Source organism: Paramisgurnus dabryanus, chromosome 1 (genome assembly GCF_030506205.2).
Source record: "Paramisgurnus dabryanus chromosome 1, PD_genome_1.1, whole genome shotgun sequence".
In the NCBI taxonomy this organism is placed as follows: domain Eukaryota; kingdom Metazoa; phylum Chordata; class Actinopteri; order Cypriniformes; family Cobitidae; genus Paramisgurnus; species Paramisgurnus dabryanus.
In genome coordinates this window covers 49590196-49608662 of record NC_133337.1, presented here as the reverse complement: position 1 = coordinate 49608662, position 18467 = coordinate 49590196, and the positions used below count along the sequence as shown (strand labels likewise).

At 36.4% G+C, this 18467-nt stretch overlaps 1 protein-coding gene across 2 annotated transcripts; it reads right to left on the bottom strand.

Annotated features, from left to right (window-relative positions):
- Positions 1-2257: 2257 nt before the first annotated feature.
- On the bottom strand, positions 2258-18467 carry entpd1 (ectonucleoside triphosphate diphosphohydrolase 1). 2 transcript variants are annotated; one of them, XM_065262619.2, is made up of 10 exons: positions 18051-18467; positions 7269-7396; positions 7007-7124; positions 6695-6845; positions 6026-6185; positions 4765-4977; positions 4436-4687; positions 4234-4341; positions 4020-4157; positions 2258-3506 (listed from the first exon to the last, which is right to left on the bottom strand). In XM_065262619.2, the coding sequence occupies exons 1-10, from the start codon at positions 18223-18225 to the stop codon at positions 3297-3299; spliced, it is 1653 nt and encodes a 550-aa protein (XP_065118691.2). In that variant the 5' UTR covers positions 18226-18467; the 3' UTR covers positions 2258-3296. The 2 variants fall into 2 exon arrangements, with proteins under 2 accessions (XP_065118691.2, XP_065118692.2); XM_065262620.2 differs by lacking the exon at positions 18051-18467 and adding an exon at positions 8454-8625.

The window sequence follows — 18467 nt, the reverse complement described above, 5'->3', positions numbered from 1 at the left end:
TTGTTAAACCATGTTAACTCACATCCTGTAGTTATAGGATAGTTCACATCAAAATGAAAATTAGCACATATTTTACTCACTCTCATATGAGTTGTATTAAATAACACCCTGCCTCTTTTCAACTTTATAATGGCATTGAATAGTGCCCCACTTTTAAAGCTCCAAAATAAAGCAATAAACCCCAAGAAGCAGTGGGTTACCAGTGCATTTTATAACAGCTAAGGGGCATTCGCGTCGTGCCTAAAACCCCCTTAGCTGTTATAAAATGCACTGTAACCCCACTGCTTCGAGGGGGTTTATTGCGTTTATAAAACGGTTACTTCATATGCATAACGTTAGAGGGATTTTATAAAATAAAACACAAATAAGTTGTAATTATATTAGTACAAATATTACTCTTCCGCCAAACAAAGTAGTTTCTCAGAATCAAGTGTGACTGAAACAGAGCGCAGTTCACAAGCAACACAGATGCAGCAAAGACACAATGAAAATATGATTAAGATTGTGGTGTTTATTTTATAAATCACCATTCATCTAATTTATACATTAACATTGATATTGTGCAACTGTTGAAGTGATGATCAAATATGCTTGGAAGCATGCTGAACTCTTTGTCAGCGTTTTTTTTTTATTGCCACCCAGTTTTAGTTTAATGCCTTGCAGAAAAATTATCTTCTTTAAATAAACATAAAATATCAAATGAAAGAACAGACCATCCGATTTCAAACAAAAACCGTTTCATGTTTAAGTTGGGTAAGATCGCCACCCAGTGGATAATAGCGGACGTATGAACGTGAGTTATAAACTCCTCAGACAACGTTTGACCTCACTTTGAAAGACATTTAGTAACTGTATGGGTTAGTTTTTGAAAGGTGTATGCCCTTTTTGGAGCTTTTAAAATGGGGCACTATCCAGTGCCATTACAAATCTAAAAAGAGCCAGTATATTACTTAGTATAACTCTGACTGTGGTTGGCTGTAAAAAGAAAGTCATATACACCTATGGCTTGAGGGTGAGTAAAATATTAGCTAATTTTCATTTTGGGATGAATTGTTTCTTTAATCCTTATAAGCCCTGATTCTCCTGTTTACATTAGGTCCGTGGGGACAAAAATGACCCCAGAAATTGAAATAGTGATTACAAAAAATATATACATTTTAATGATACAATTAACATATCATTTTTGTTTACTCCTGTACATTAATGTTGTATTTTGGGAGATATGAGGTACTTTTGTACCTGTTTACCACTAAATTCCTCAACTACACCATTACATTTTTATGAAAAAATTCACATAAATGATGATCTAAATTTGATTTAAAATTGTTTTAAGGTATTGATCTAGATGTTATGTTTTGAATTTGGCCATCTGCTGGCTAGACCAGCCGAGGCCCAGAGAGACCCATTCATTTCACTGGATGTGGCTAACTTGTCAAATCACTACTTTAGTGATACATTTTATGAATTTATGTATATATAAACATTGCATGCATTTTAAAATGTCTGTTTTGAAAAAATGCCACAAAAATTTAATTGAAAGTAAGTATGCGTGTGTGTGTGTGTGTGTGTGTGTGCGCGCGTGACTTTGTGTCTTTATGTGTGTGGAAGTGTTACTGTGTCTTTGTGTATGTGTGTGCGTGCGTGTGACTTTGTCTTTATGTGTGTGGAAGTGTTACTGTGTCTTTGTGTGTGTGTGTGTATGTGGGTGTGTGCATGCACCGGTGTAGAGCCCACCACTTTACATCTTTGTTCTGCATCTGTGGCTGTTTTTTTTTTGCCAAATTCTAGAAAACATACCTGTGTGTGTGTGTGTGTGTGTGTGTGTGTGCGTGCGTGTGTGTGCGTGTGTGTGTTTGTGATTGAGCATACCTTTTCTATATTGCATTTGCACTCTAGTGCCTTTCTGTGTTGAAATTTTCAGACTTTTTTTTGACAAATAAAAAAAGGATTTTTTCATTTCTCATTTCTCATTCATTTCAATTGGAGTAACTTTACCCCCAAGGGCCTCTTTTGTAAAAATTAGTTTTACACATCTTCAGAACGACTGAATCAAGCCCAGGGTTTTTTATATGAAAATTGACAGATATCTCGAAAAGTCACAAAATCTTATTTCACTAAAATGAAGGGGACCATTTTTTTTCTAAAGAAAAGTGGCTTGGGGGTCATTTTGACCACAAGGGACTTATAAAGGTTAACTAATATTAACAGAACCTTTTAAAATATAACCTTAATAAAAAAAATCCATATTTACACAAACTGAATTTTGTCAATTTAATACAGAAATTTGCTACGCGTTGTTTAAATATATAAAAACAGAATTTCACATAATTGTACATGTTTCAGTGCCACATACAGGAATTTTACATACAGAATGTGATTTAAAGAAGCCGATAAAAACAAACATTTTTAGCACAAGAGATTATTTTAACTCTCTGGTACAATATGGTACAATAATGGTACAACAGTTTAAGCACTTACACCCCCTGCAATTAATATAAAGGCATTAAAGGGATGATTACCCTCATGTTGTTTAAAACCTGTATGAGCCTTTATTCTGTAAAACGATAGACAAGATATCTTGATAAATGATGGTAAGCACACAGTTGACATTGACTTCCATAGTAATTGTTTTTTTTCTACTATGAAATAAAATAATCTTCTTTTGTATTCAACAGAAAAAAGAAACCCAAGCAGGTTTAAAACAACATGAGGGTAAGTGAATGATAACACAATTTTCATTTTAGGTGAACTATCACTTTAACTGTGTTTAAACAGTAACATACATGTGACAATAATGCAAAGAAAAAAGCATTGCAGTCTACATCGGAAAGCTGGGTACTCACAGATATATTTCTTTGTAGGTAAAAGAGAGATACTGGCATCAAATGTGCGCGTTTGCTTTTCTACAGTATAAGTACACAAAGGCAGACAATATATTGTCAGTGCGCTTTCTTTTAAGGTAGCCCTGCAACCCATTTGCCCCCCAGCTGCCCAAACTTAATACCTGTACATCACAGAGATTTTCAAGGATGACATTAAGTGGTCACCAAGACACAAAGAAATGAAGAAAGTTGAACTTCCCAGTGAGTTCACATGTGCCCTTCGTTTGTGTTGGAACCCAGAACTCATTTTCTCCCAAATCCTGTCATCTTTCACATGAGGTATGAAGTCTATATTCTTTGATATTAAAAAAACATTTCAAATCAAGTCAAAACATGGATCTAACAGATTTCAGCCTGCAGAAATAAACATTCAATATTAGGGACCGTAGCATAATATGTCTAATCTCGTTCAGGCTAAATTATGTCTTTCTGGCCCGTGCGGGTGGACCGATGGTAATACAAGAAGCCCAGAACAAAAAGAAGAAATATTATAAGGGTGAAGAGGACCATAAATGTGACGTATCCCTCATAAGCCATCAGTGGTGCGTCAGGAGCCTCAGCCGGGATCATGTTGGTAAGATTTAGCATATAACCCAATGTCCAGCCAGCATCACTTTCTCCTATCTGCAAACACACACACACACACACACACACACACACATAAGAGAGATTATCAGACAGATTATCAGATAATCTCACCCTTATTTACAAACTTTAATACTTCTCTAGAACACATTTTCTTTCCTAAATCTCTGTACCAATTGAAATGTATGTTTTTATTTACATATGTGAATGCTTGTGAAATCCCATCTGAATTTTTTTTGTAATTTACTGTTTTCTACATAAAATTTTCCTATATAATGTAAAGAACATTCTGTGAAAATATAACCTTTATATATTTAATATTGACTAAGGCCACGTTAAAGATTAAAATTAAAGTGAAATTAAACTAATCTCATAATTAGATAATGAGAGATCATTAGCCTTAATTTTAATTTGGAAAAATATAGGGAAATTTTCATTTTCTGTGATTTGTTTCTTTAATTCATCTTTCTTTACATGCACAATCATTATCCGTAAACTTTGCCATGAGAAACGAGTTGTCTGTTAGTAAAGGATGCCTTTCAGTATTTTTACCTTCTTAATAAACTGAATATCTTTCCAGTTGTTAGAGGTGAACTTGTATCCTTCTTCCAAAAGTGTCAGAATGTAGGTTCCTGAGAAGCAGTATTCGGACAGATACTTCTTTGGAAGAGTGGGGTATCGATGTACAAGCTACAAAAGTCAGGCAAGTTCACAATTAGACATCAGGACCCATCAAAATCCTAAAAGAAGTACATAAACACTTCACCTCTGTCCATGGGGTGGCGCAGTACTCTGCTAACTTCACTTTTGCGTCATCTAATGTGTTTCTGGTCAGATTTAAAAAGTCCATGACAAAGAAAAAAGCGGAGAAAGCCTGGAGAAAAATAGTATGTAACATGGACATTAACCATTTTTACAACCACTTATGATTTACTTTAATCATTTAAAAAATCTCTATTGCTTCTTACCCCAAAGTTTCCATAAACTGAAGGCTGGAAAACACCATTGAAAGAGCATCTCGAGTAACTGCAACTGCTGGTATTAAAAACCTTTTTGATCGATTTTTGGCACTCGGACCAATTCCCAACCCCCATGTGAAAGAAGTTGTTAGCTTTAGCAGTCGGTGCTGTGGTGCAGGGGGTATTGAAGACGTCCTCATATGTTTTGCTGATGTTATATCCATCGTGGAAGCAGGGGTCTTTTAACTGAGTGGGGTTTGTCTTGGGAAAAAAGATGTACGAAATATAAGATACAGTTGTGTCGGAGTCAAGTGTGGTCGATAGCATAATACACATACCTTGTCAAGGGTTGAGCGTAATTTCTCAGCCAAAGAAAGCCTGAGCGCTTGGTCCTTCCCGAAACAGAGAAAACTGTGGGTATACAAGCTATAATTGTTTCCGTACAGCCTAAAGTTAATTGAATTGTCTGGTGATTCAACATTCTGCTTGGGTACGAAGGATATCTGAGTGGAGGCTCCACCAAGATCAAGAGCGCCGAGGGTCCCTGTGGCCTACAGGATAAACACAGACATTTTAAAAACCCAACCCAAAGGACCTACAGAATACTTAATTACACCGAGACACACCAAGGAATTTTTGTGTTCTCCTCAAATTATCTTAATAATTATCCTGACTGTTTCAAATTAAACAAAGTCCATTATCTATTCATTTCTTAGCAAATTCACAAATAGCACTTCAATGACGTTTTTATTTGTCATTATTTTACTCCTACACTGCCAGAAATAAAGGTACAAAAGCTGTCACTGGGATGGTAACTTTTTGAAAGGTTATAATATGTACCATTTAGGTAATATGCACCCGGTACCTTTATTTTGTTTGACTTTTAATTTGTAGATGACCTTTGATCTCAATACAACGCACAAAAGCCACAAAATGTTTACATAGAAACCCTAACAACAGTGACTGCACTCTAAAAATGCTGGGTTATGTTCAACCCAGCATTGAGTAAACCTATGCTGGGTTGTAATTCAACCTATGCTGGGTTGTTTTAACCCAAAATACAGTTTTTTTAACTCATTGTTTGGTCAAATATAGATATTTTCTGGGTTATTTTAACTCAACGGTTTGGCTCGTCCATCAAAATAATTGCAACAGTATGAAGCCAACAAAAGGCAAAATAATAAATCTTCAACATGCACTACGTAACTTATTTATGCAGCAATGCAATCAATGCATGCTGGGAGCCCACAAATCCTTAAAGGCGGGGTGCGTAATTTTTGAAAAACACTTTGGAAAAGAGAGTCGGGCCGAGTACCAAACACACTTGTAGCCAATCAGCAGTAAGGGGCGTGTCTACTAACCAACATCGTTGCCTGGGTTGCGTATGTATGGGGCGGGTCTATCAAATGAAGGTACAGATTCTAGATTCTATTGGGGTAGGGGTGTGTTTGTTTAGGTGATTTCAAATGTCAACATTGGCTTTCAGAGATTATGCACCCTGCCTTTAACATTACAATATGTGTTTAGTCAGTGTTTCTATGTAGATTTACTGGTGTCTGTGACTCTTATAGCCCTGTATGCTTCAAAAATGTAAGATACCTTTCTCAAGTTTTGACTCAAGTAGTTTACAGTAATCCAGCCGAAAGCTCCCTCCTCCTGACCCGAAATGATACGAGCTCCCTGATAGGAGAAGGGATATGTCTTCAGATGACGTTTCACGGAATCTAGTACTTTTTCAGAAGCCTCTTCATTCTTCATCCTTGAGAAAAGATAATTTACAATTCTTTGCCTACTAAACATTCCTAAGTGCTTATTTTGAAGCTTTCTTGAAAGTTGCATTCACAATTCACTTAGGCACATCAGTTTAAAAGGGATTGACACTTCTGATTCAAAATTATGCACAACATGAAGAATTCAGATGCAAAACCTGTGTGTCTGACATGTTTTGTTCTGACATGCATCTTATGTGAAGGTGCAATAAGTTCACTTTAATGGCAATAAAATCACAAATGTCACTTTAGTAATTTCATTGGTATTTAACATGTTTGACTGTCTTAGCTGCACATCACATCTCTCTAAGATGTGCATAAGATTTTTGGACAAGGCAGTGAAAGTGTTTGATGAAGGTATAATACGTGCAGAGAGCATTCAGTTAACATCATTATCTAATTTTTGACTGAGGTGGCGTTTACTGGCTTTTGCATCTGAGCTCTTCACATGTTTCCCATTAGATTTGTTACTGCTGACAATATTGAGAAAATTAATTACTTGAGCAGTCTCATGCCTGCTGTGGCTCCTAGGTACACAGGAGTTTCATGATGTCTCTGAACAGGAATGATCTGTTTAGCCTCTGCCATACACTCCTGCAATGATGTGCCAGCGCCGTCTGGGTTCGCAGCATAACTAGAGATGCCTTTGCCTACGGGAAAAAGGAGAACCGTGCACCCAAAATTTGCCTAGAGAGTCTTAAATGTAAAACTACTTCAAAATTATTCAGCGTGCCAATAAAACGGTTCTAAAATAAACATGAACATTTAACATCAAAGATGCATTAGCATCAGAAACTTAGGAATCACATACCTTTTACATTGCAGGTGTGTGTCTGTTGTACCATCCCTGTATTGTTCTCTTTCTCAGCAGCCCATTTGTAGATGAACACAGATGTATGGGAGGAGCCTGCATCTAGCACTATTCCATACTGTAAGATTACAATGTGATTACTGGAGAAATTTACAAATCTGTTCAAATCTTGACTCTTTGTCAATATTTACATATTGCATATTTGAAGAAACACTTAATGAATCATTAAGTAATTGCTTAATGATGGCTATTTCAATTATACCTTGTACTTCTGGAATAAAGGCTTGTTCTGGACTATAGAAATGGAAACCATGGTGATGATCCCCAGGGTAATAACAGCAGTCAGAACGATGAACGCTGGCCTGTGGCATGGGTTCCTTACTTGTACTTCTAAGAAAAGTCACATGAAGAAAAAAGGTTGTCAAATACCATCAGTAGTCCTTCATCAGCAAAACTGCCTCTGTGTGATTTATGACCTTTAATAAGTGCAGCTTGAGTTATAGGGTACAATAAATGACACACAGAATAACAACTACTGGAAAACAAGGGTAAACAGAGAGTTTTTGCAAATATTATCTTTACCATATCTATTTAAGAACGACATATCCCATTTTCATTATTAACAACTATTTGTGCCCCAGTCAATGTCATTCGAAACTGTGAAGCAAATTTTAACTTGTTCTGGATTCATCCCTAAACTTGGTGAGGTGTTAAAAGAAAATAAATCAGACAGTAATCCCCGTTTAAAGGAAAAACAAACAATGCTTGTGTACTCTCATAATACAACAGCTGCCTCTGTTGTTTACACAAGAATGTCCTTAAAGAGGCACTTCATGTGTATTTTAGTCCGACAACTTTAAACATTAAGCAAATGTGTACAACGCCAATGAGCAATTATAACTTAAAATGAATTATTCAATTATAGGAATTTTACCTTGGGCATTGCAGTGACCTTCCATTAAGAATGTGAAATTATATGATTATTAAATTATAAAGGTATTTATTTTAAATACATTGTAATTATATTTGGCATCATAGGTTTATTATGTTAATATATTAAATGCCCCATTTAATACAAATAAATAGTCTCACCTTATAACATTTAGTCACACCTTTACTCCAGTAAATTTATCAGTGTAGTTTTACTTTAAAACTCAATTTTTGTCTATGCACATGGTTTAAAAAAAACGTTAACCCCCAAAAATGAAAATCTGTCATTATTTACTCCCCCCTCATGTTGTTCTAAACCTTTATAAGTTAAAAAAAGTAGATCTGCACAAACATAAACATCATTATTTTTGTGTGTTTACTTGTTTACCTTAGGTTATAGAAAAAATATATATATTTAGGTAGAAGTCACAAAAGTAGCTATTAAATATTTACAGTTGCTTTACTCCATGATTCATGCATTTAAATAAATGCGCCTCACGCTCAGCCTTTTACCTACCCATTAGGACCCCACGCGGCAGGCGACTGTTACCGGCGCGAGCTCTGTTTTGACGTTGCAATAAACACGACTCGTGGTTTCTCCAAGTCAAACGTGCTAAGTTCCTGAGTTACGATTCAGCCGTGCGAATTTTGTTGCATTGTTTGCGTGCAGACTCATTCACACGCAGGTGTGCGCAACTGCCTTTGCTTGTCACATTATATAAAGGGAATTCGTCTGGGGAAACACCCATTTTGCACATGGAGTCAGGATTGCAATGACGTCACTTGTGCCTGCGCGGAATTCCCTTGAACACCCCTCTGGGATTGACCTACTTTAGAGACCATTCATGAGCTGCATGTAGATCAGGTAAAGAATTAATGTGCAATGTGCGTGTTTTGGAAACGCTTCAATGGAAACTTGAATTAGAAAACTTTGTATATTTTCATGCAACATTTATAAAATGCACCCCATTACATCACTCATTTAGTCCGTATGTAGATTCGATCTACAAGTAGCCTATAGTGACCAATTCTGATTCACCCTAGGACTACTAACGTCTTGCCCTTTATTCAAACACTTCATTAAAGCTGTATTACACATTTTGTATGCATGTTGTGTAGTTAAACATAAAGTGTAAACTGAAGCTCAGCTTTGAGAAAATTTTAAAGAGGTTTGGCAAAAAAATACAACACATACATACAGCTTACAAAATAAAAGCTCAGGAGAATGACTGATGTCATCAAAAAAAAAAAAAGTTTTTCTGTGCATTTATTATTATTACATATAAGAATAAAACTTTTTGGCCAGACTAGTAAAATAAAGGCATTTAGTAAATACTCCACCTCATATTTAATAAAATGTTGTCAACTCACCATATATTTTTATGTTACTTTAACTTAAAAAAATGTAAACGATTTTAACTTGATTTTATAAGTTATGTCAATTTTTTACTGTGGGTCTTTGATATATAGCAAATGTTCTGAAAATATCCCCTCTAAACATCACTTTGACTACTGAATATATAATAGTGCACTGTACTTTAAAACACTGACTAAATTATTTTTGAAACATTTCTGAACAAAATAAAAATAAAAAACTTGAGAAAAAATATTTTTTATTTATGATTAACAACTTTACAACCTTATTTTTTTGGCTAGGATATCCCATTTTGTTTGTGCAATCCCTATCAGCCTAAGGTAATTTTTGTCACTTTTTATTAGGTAATGATGAATGCCTGGGAGGAGGACTGGAAACATTTGTAACGTTGCATCAGGTGTCTGGATTGGATCTGGCAGTGCTTCAGACCGAATCATTGAACTCTCATGACTGGCATTTATCAGAAATACGGTTTGCAAAATACCCACAGCATCATGGTGGATGCCTCTTACGCCTCTCACAAACTCTATGCCCTGATGTCATTACCACATACCAAGTATATCTTTCCACCTCAGGCTGTCAATTTACCTGTATTTACACCCTGTACCGCACAGTATACCCTGCACATTTTGTTCCCAGACAAAATGTTAAAAGCTGTTTCATTTGGATAATTGGAAAAGATCAATAACACTGTACCCCATCTGTTGTAAAATACAGAACAATTCAGGAACGTTTATACATTATACATCAATTTATATATATATATATATATATATATATATATATATATATATATATATATATATATATATATATATATATATATATATATATATATATATATATATATATATATATATAATTTGTATGATTTGTTATATTTTCAACAAAACGAAAGATTGCTTGTCTAAATAACTTTGTTCCAAAAGCAACGTAAACAAAAATCACATCCAATAGGAACTAATATTTAACCCCAGTGGCGGCCGGTGACTTCTTTTTTGGATGTAGCCCGTCATGTGTGTGGTTCTTAAATTCAACATATGTGTTCTGCGCATCGAGTGATCGTATGTGCATCATATGTATAAAAGAAACGCTCGCGTTTGCCAGACACTCGCATAATCTCATGCGTAATCAGAGTTTACTGTTAAGGGAGTGTCTTGCGAGTATCGTATTTTGTGAACGTGAGCGTCTCTTTTATCATAAACGGTTGACGCGGTTTTGACACAACTTGTGATGCACATTTGTCACATGACGCAACAAACTATGGCTGTTTCTCAATATACGTTCTTCAGCGATCTTGCGTCCTTGTGTCCTCGCTCTACGTCATCATTAATAGTCGAAGTTCAATTCCAATTCTCAAGAACGCAAGTACAGAGGACGCATGAAAATACCCGGATGAGTTCTTGATATCGAGGATGCATCGAGTGCAGACTTGCGCGCTGAAATCTGGCGAGGTCACGTGACTAGCAGGAAGATCGCACAAATCTCAATTCTCACAGGTGCGTTCTGTGTTCTCGCGACCTTCTGAGTTCGTTCTTCCGAGGTCGCCTTGAAAGACCAGTCTCCACGAGAACACAAGTCCGTTCTTTGCATTCTTGGAATTGAGAAACAGCCATATATTTTGAAAACACGAGCAACACACATGACACCCCTGCTGAAAAAAACAGCATCAAACCAGCATGGGAATTATGCTGGTCTATGCTGGTTTAGCTGGTGGTCACAGCATACCAGCACCAAAACACAACATATGCTGGTATGACCAGCATGGGATGCTGGTGCTAATGCTGGTTTAGCTGGTGCTAATGCTGGTTTGTTGCTGGTTTAGCTGGTGCTAATGCTGGTGCTGATGCTGGTTTGATGCTGGTTTAGCTGGTGTTCACTTGCAAACCAGCACCAAAACACAACATATGCTGGTCTTGCTGGTATGCTGGTTTTTTCAGCAGGGACTCCGAACACATATTTTAAATTTGCACCCCTTTGAAGAGCAGTCACCAGCCGCCACTGTTTAACTCCTTATTGGAATAGTATGTGACATATAGATACTGTGTGGCACTACACATAACTTATATATCATGCACAGACTGACATACTGTAGTCTCTAAAAGAAACTACTGCAGCTACAAAATCATGCGGCAAATGATTACAACAGTAGCTCCAAATGTAAGTTTTAAGCTTAAAATAATCAATACTGTAGTAATCACATTTGACCTGATGGCAATTGCATGCACTAATATCCTTTCATCCTCTCACGTTGCTTAATGGTAAAAGAAAAACTTCTATTCCGGAGGTAAACAGCAGGCCCACTGCTATGCTAACAAAAACAACGCTAAAACCAAACAACTCAATCACTGGAGTCGTCTTTTATGTCTCTTACTGTACATTTTTTTCAGACACCTATCCCAAACCTATTTCATCACCCTTGAGCTTTAACAGTCTGTCTTAAGCTCCGCCAAACACAACTTGTTGCTGATATATCCATAGAAACATCGTCCAAAAACAATCACGGCATGTTGTTAATCTGACTTAACAGCACTTCATTATGAAACTAAGTTTCATTTCCTCTTGTGCAAAGGGAAACACAAAAAGGATTTCTTTGTGAACCGAAGAATGTGACAAAGGATGTTTATACAGCAACCTACACATCTACTGAAAGTCTGTTCTGACTGGAATAATGGCAGATATTTCAACTTGCATTCAAATAAAGAAAACAACGATCTTTGTACATGAAGTGTCTATGAAAGATCAACTGTAATTGAAACACTGTCATTATCTGTAAAGCATGGACACACTGTCATCAGTTTAGATGACGTCTACTGTACTTAGACTGAAGAGTCACTGTAGGACACATCTGTGACTAAACATGTTACAGCAGGTTTAATGTGTCCTCTGTATAGTTCACCTGCACTGACATGCCTTTTTAAATAAGAAGCTATCAATATCCATGTGACACCCTCGACACAAAATAAATAATAGTGCATGTGACTTCACACCATACATAGAGGGCGTTATTACATAAGAACCGTGGGAATGCTTGACCAAAGGCAACAGGTTCAAATTTCCTTTGAATAAACATATTAAAAACACACAGGAACACACAGTGAAAGCAAAAACATGATATTCTTTTCCTCATACAAAAAGAGAACTTGTTTTGATACACTTTTTGTTTCGTATACGACAATGCAGTTTCCAAATAAAAGCGAAAAGGATATGGCTTTAGGTCATACGTGACCTGGGTGGGTTCCCTAACTTATAATTACAGCACATGTTCTTCAATAAAAGAGCATTCGATGTGCAACCTAAGAAGAACTTCCACTTTAAGAGTGTTACGAGTGTCTTTCAAATACTAAAATCAGCAGGTTTTTCAGAAAACCAACTAGTGCGCAAACACTATTAGGAAACAAATTGACACGTTGACAGGGATAATCCTCACATAAAGTACACCAGCCAAAAATGAGGTGTGAATAATCCAGGGCTCACAGTGATGAGACCTTACATCATCTCAGCTTGACGTAGCCATTTGGAAAAGCGTCATTGGAGTCATAACAATGAGTATACATTTCTCATTTATCCGTGTGTGAGGCTTTTATTAGAGACATAATGGAATTACGCCTTTCTTCTCTTCTCACTATACTATCTAACAATATCATTTGAAAGCCAGTCCGTTTTAAAGTTTTAAATCAGGCTGTTTGTAAGCGAGCCAAAAAGACTATTTGGATCAAATGTCTTACTTAGATTACCAACAATGTGGATCATTCAGGTTACAGACTGACAAAGCAAGAAATGGACCAGTCGAAAATGTCTTAGCGGTTGTGCACTCAGAATTCCCAGTAGCGAGAATAGCATTTGTCACACCCATGTTTAAAGCGTGTGCCAGTGTGATCTTGTGGTCAGCACAGGCTTGTCAGCACAAACACATATCTAAGAAGAACTGATTCCCAGCAGACAATATGAGAACTCCGTCTTCACCGCCTATACTTGTGTAATGAAATATGCAAATAATTCAGCATAAAATCTCAATGTTTTTGTTTAGCATTCGAGGAAAGCGATTTACATACCCACTCTGGAGATGGATAATTATGTTTTAAATCATAATAATAGAAAAGGCGTAATTGCATGCTGTAAACTTGTATTTCACAAGACTCATGTGCACTGTATAAAGTTAATTACATTTCCCATTCATTGTTTGTTTTATAATGAAATGACCTTGTCAAGAGTGATGGATTTTACAAACATTTCAGTACAAGTTAATTGTAATACAGAAGGATGTTTGTTTCAAAAGCGTGAGCCGTTTTAAGGTTAGAGGAAGTGAACGGTGTCTGCGTTCCATGTTGCTGAATTGTGAAATGACTGATGATGACTAGACAAAGCATGACATGACCCCAAAACACTCAGGTGCCCCAGAATGGCACTAGAATGCGCATGCTTTTTATATCTTCATTATATTAATGACTATAAATCATAAGATGTTCACTTAAAACATCATCACAAATTTGGATTACTCAGAATTATTCACAGAACAAATATGGGAACCAATAGCCTTAGGAAGTGTGATTGTGAAAGGCCAACTATATGTCTTAACAATTATCATTATTCATCCTATGAAACAAGCATACTTCTTTCACTTTCTCATCTTGCTTCTGTAGGTACAATAACTGTATAATGCCTGACATATGGTGTCTGTTTGTATCACACATGCACTGTGTTTTTTGGCTTTAGGTCAAATGGGCGTTTAGAAAATGTTAAACAAGAACATTTATGAGTAAACAAAAATGAACTTCAGAAACAATATCAAAAACTCAGAGAGCTTACATAACTAACCATGATTCAAAAAAGTATCATTCATGACTCAAAAGTGTAATTCATGTTTGAATTGTTCAGACTTTCTTAATGAGTCACACTTTTTCCCTTACCATGTTTGAAAATGTCAGAAAATACTCTATATGGAGAGCTCAGATGCAAAAGCCGTCAAAATATAATAATCATATAAGCCGAATGCTCTTGGGCACATATTATATGCTTTTTAAATAGTTTAGTTTCAAATAAACTTAATATCGCCCTTAATAGGCCATTCAGAAATACCAATTTGTTGGAATAATCAGTCAAACGCCACAACGAAGACAAATGTTAGAACACCAAGTCGCACATTCATGCTTGAGTCCCTTGTGAGTACTTGGACATGAATAAATACGAATAAATAAACACAAATGTGGCAGCTACATGCATCACAGCGTCACCTAATGTTTGGTTCAGTTTTTTCATTTTACCCTCTGAATTCTGACTTTCATCATTTGCACTTTTTCTAGTTGCATCTTAAGTGATTTTGCAGCTATGTTTTTTCTAAAGAAGAGGTTGTTTTGGAGGTTTTGCCAAAAAAAAGGTTTTGCCAAAAAAGCTTGCATGCACTTAGAGGATTTTGCAGCGAAAGACTTTCACAAATTTCAAATTTGTGAAAATAAGGCACTTACTGACTAACAAACTTTTTATTGCCATTCAAGTGAAATTATTGAACCTAAACATAAGAGCTTGCTAAAAAATGCGAATTTACAAGAAAACATGTCAGACGCGCTTTAAAAGTTTCGCATCTGAACTCGTCATTTATTAAACTCAGAGACAGAACTGTATTTAATGTTTGAAAATGTCAGGCAATACTCAGAGCTCAGATGCAAAAGTCGTCAAAATATTATAATCATATAAACCAAATGCTTTCAGGCACGTATTTTATGCTTTAAAATAATTAGTTTCAAATAAACTTAATATCGCCCTCAGGCCATTCAGAAATACCAATTTGTTGGAATAATCCATCAAAAGCCACAACGAAGACGAATTTTAAACAACCATGTATTACATTTATGCTTGGGTCCATTGTGAGTACTTGGACCTGAATAAATACGTATAAATAAACACAAATGTGGCAGCTGCGTCCCCTTATGTTTGGTTCAGTTTTTTATTTTAACCTCTGAATTCTGACTTTCATCATTTGCACTTTTTCTAGTTGCATCTTAAGTGATTTTGCAGCTATGTTTTTTCTAAAGAAGAGCTTATTTTGGAGGTTTTGCCAAAAAAAAAAGGTTTTGCCAAAAAAGCTTGCATGCACTTAGAGGATTTTGCAGCGAAAGACTTTCACAAATTTAAAATTTGTAAAAATAAGGCACTTACTGACTAACAAACTTTTTATTGCCATAAAGTGAAATTATTGAACCTAAACATAAGAGCTTGCTAAAAAAATTTGAATTTGCAAGAAAACATGTCAGACGCGCTTAGAAAGTTTTGCATCTGAACTCTTCATGTATTAAACTCGGAGTCAGAACTGTATTTAATATTTGAAAATGTCAGACAATACTCTATATGAGGAGCTCAGACGCAAAAGCCGTCAAAATATGACAATCATATAAACCGAATGCTCTTGTGCACGTATTAAATGCTTTTTAAATCATTTAGTTTTAAATCAACTTAATATCGGCCTCAGGCCATTCAGAAATACCGATTTGTTGACAGAATCCGTCAAACACCACAACGAAGACGAATGTTAAACAACCATGGATTACATTCATGCTTGGGTCCCTTGTGAGTACTTGGACCTGAATTGATACGAATAAATAAACACAAATGTGGCAGCTACATGCATCACAGCGTCCCCTTATGTTTGGTTGAGTTTCTTCATTTTACCCTCTGAATTCTGACTTTCATCATTTGCACTGTTTCTAGTTGCATCTCAAGTGATTTTGCGCCTATGTTTTGTCCAAATAAGAGGTTATTTTGGAGGTTTTGCAAAAAAAAGCTTGCATTTTGCAGCGAAAGACAGTAAAATTTGTGATAATAAGGCACGTACTGACTATCAAACTTTTAATTGCCATAAAGTGAAATTACTGAACCTAAACATAAGGGCTTGCTAAAAAATGCTAATTTACAAGAAACCATGTCAGACGCGCTTAGAAGGTTTTGCATCTGAACTCTTCATGTATTAAACTCAGAACTGTATTTAAGGACTCTTACAGTATTTATGACTGAGCAAAGTTTAAGTGTCTTCTATTCATCATTTTTAACCTAAACGGGCATTTTTTAAAACCTCACAATTTGTTTCACACAATAACCAGACGGAAAGACCTTTAAGTGATGAGCAGACCACATTCTGACATCAGCAGCACCTTTGAAACAGCAGTAAATCATATTAATGTTAAACTGCAACCCACGCATGCCACTGTAGCTCTAAAACATGTCACGCTATATGTGTGATGTATACCACAAGCTATATGTGTGATGTCTACCACACGCTATGATGATGACATGATGATCCCTTTGCACAGATGATTTTCTCATGCATATATTTCACCCATATATGCAAATATCTGTCATCTTTTAAAACTTTATGCACTTTTTAAAACATTACACCCAAAGACCATTATGAAAGGGAATCACCCCAGCCAGGCTTCCAAAAAAGGCCCTGTGTGTGGGAGGGGTGGGACTTCCTCAAAAGTTCATGACTGGAATAATGAGGATCATCTACACCAACCTTGTTGTGTCGACTACAGGAAGTTTGGTAGTTTCCTTAAGACACTAAGTGCAGGCACTTGTTGAAGAATGAGAGGAAGGTGGTACGCAGTCAGTGAGTTACTCATTTTAGCATGAGAATGAAACAATAAAACTTATCTTATAAAGAAAGCATTCCTATCATTCCATGCCGGATGCATTTGGGAATGAACGCTAAAAGGATTATTTGCTTCGTAGGAAGTTTGATGCTGCAAGGAAGCTAAATATCGATGTAGTCATGGTTACAATCCAAAGATGTTTCTTTGTTACTCGAGATTGCTCGGTTACCAGATGGACTGCCCACACTCTCTCTCTTTCCCTCTCTCTCTCTCTCTCTCTCTCTCTCTCGCTCTCTCTCTCGCTCTCCATTGATGTCTGGGTCCTGCTCTACTTCTCATCGTAGACTCCAGCTGCTAAAGCAGTTAGATGGAGACCAGATGCTGAGATCTGCATACAGCTCTCCATGGATTCACCTATTAGTTACCTTCCTTTATTTACATAGCATCGCAAATTCTGTTTACATGACTAATTCAAACAAATTACGAGATCACCCTTTACGGGACAGTGGTGGATCATCTGAAGGCTTCCTTTCTATTGCATATTTCAGTTCTTAATCTCTAATACTGTATGTTCCCTAGAGGCCGTAAAGTAGATCGATGTACTTTTCCTAAAAGCAGTACATGAACATTTCATGAGTATGTCTGTTTAATAGATTGTCAAGAAACCGAGGCTGCTTTTTGTAAAGTGCATACATCAAAGCACATTTTAAATTCCTTTTAAGGCCGGTTCTTTAAGGGATTAGGTTGTCTTGATTAAATTAGCGAGGAGTGAACATCACAACAGATCAAGGTAAAGTTAAATCAGTTATCTCTGATCAAAAGACTTTTGGTTTGTAATTTAGCACAGCACTAAAGAAAGACTGCCGCAAGCTAAATACCATATAATCCTTTACGTGTGTGCCCAATGTCAACACATAAAGATAAATAAATTACCAAACAATGCTTTACTACTAATGCAAACACATGCCTCTGTTTTTGAGTATCTTTTAAAAAAAAACATTAAGTTCTGTCATCCAGCTCCAAATAACATGACCCAAATGCTATACCTTATATTCTCTTTTCTTTGCACACCACTTGCCAAATTATGACCTGCCCTGCTGTGAACTCAACATTGTGAAGTGTGTGTTTATATGAGTGGTTGTCATAGACTCACCTCCCTGTTCATCCATGAATGCAGCGTCCAAAAATCTCACTCTCTCTCTTTCTTTCTCGCCCTCTTTCAGTCTCTCACTCGTCCCGGCTATCAATGTGTTGTTTCCGGGTGTTTGGCTCAGCTCTCTAAGAGGGTCTTTTCCATTCTTGAGGTTCTTTATAAAGCTAAGGGGCATAAGTGGGCGGGCCAGTCGCCAAGCTTTCTCCCTCCCATGTTGATGATCTGCTTGTTACCTCTTCCTTCTCTCCCTCTGAACAAAACTGTGCATGTGTGTATCTGTGAGTAAGAGAGTGAAAGAGAGAGAGAGAGGGAGAAAGAAAGAAAGACGCTGACAAAGAGCATGTCTGTGTGTGTGTGAGAAAAAGAGAGAGCTTACCTTACAGTATCATATACAGACACTCTCTCGACTAACTGTTG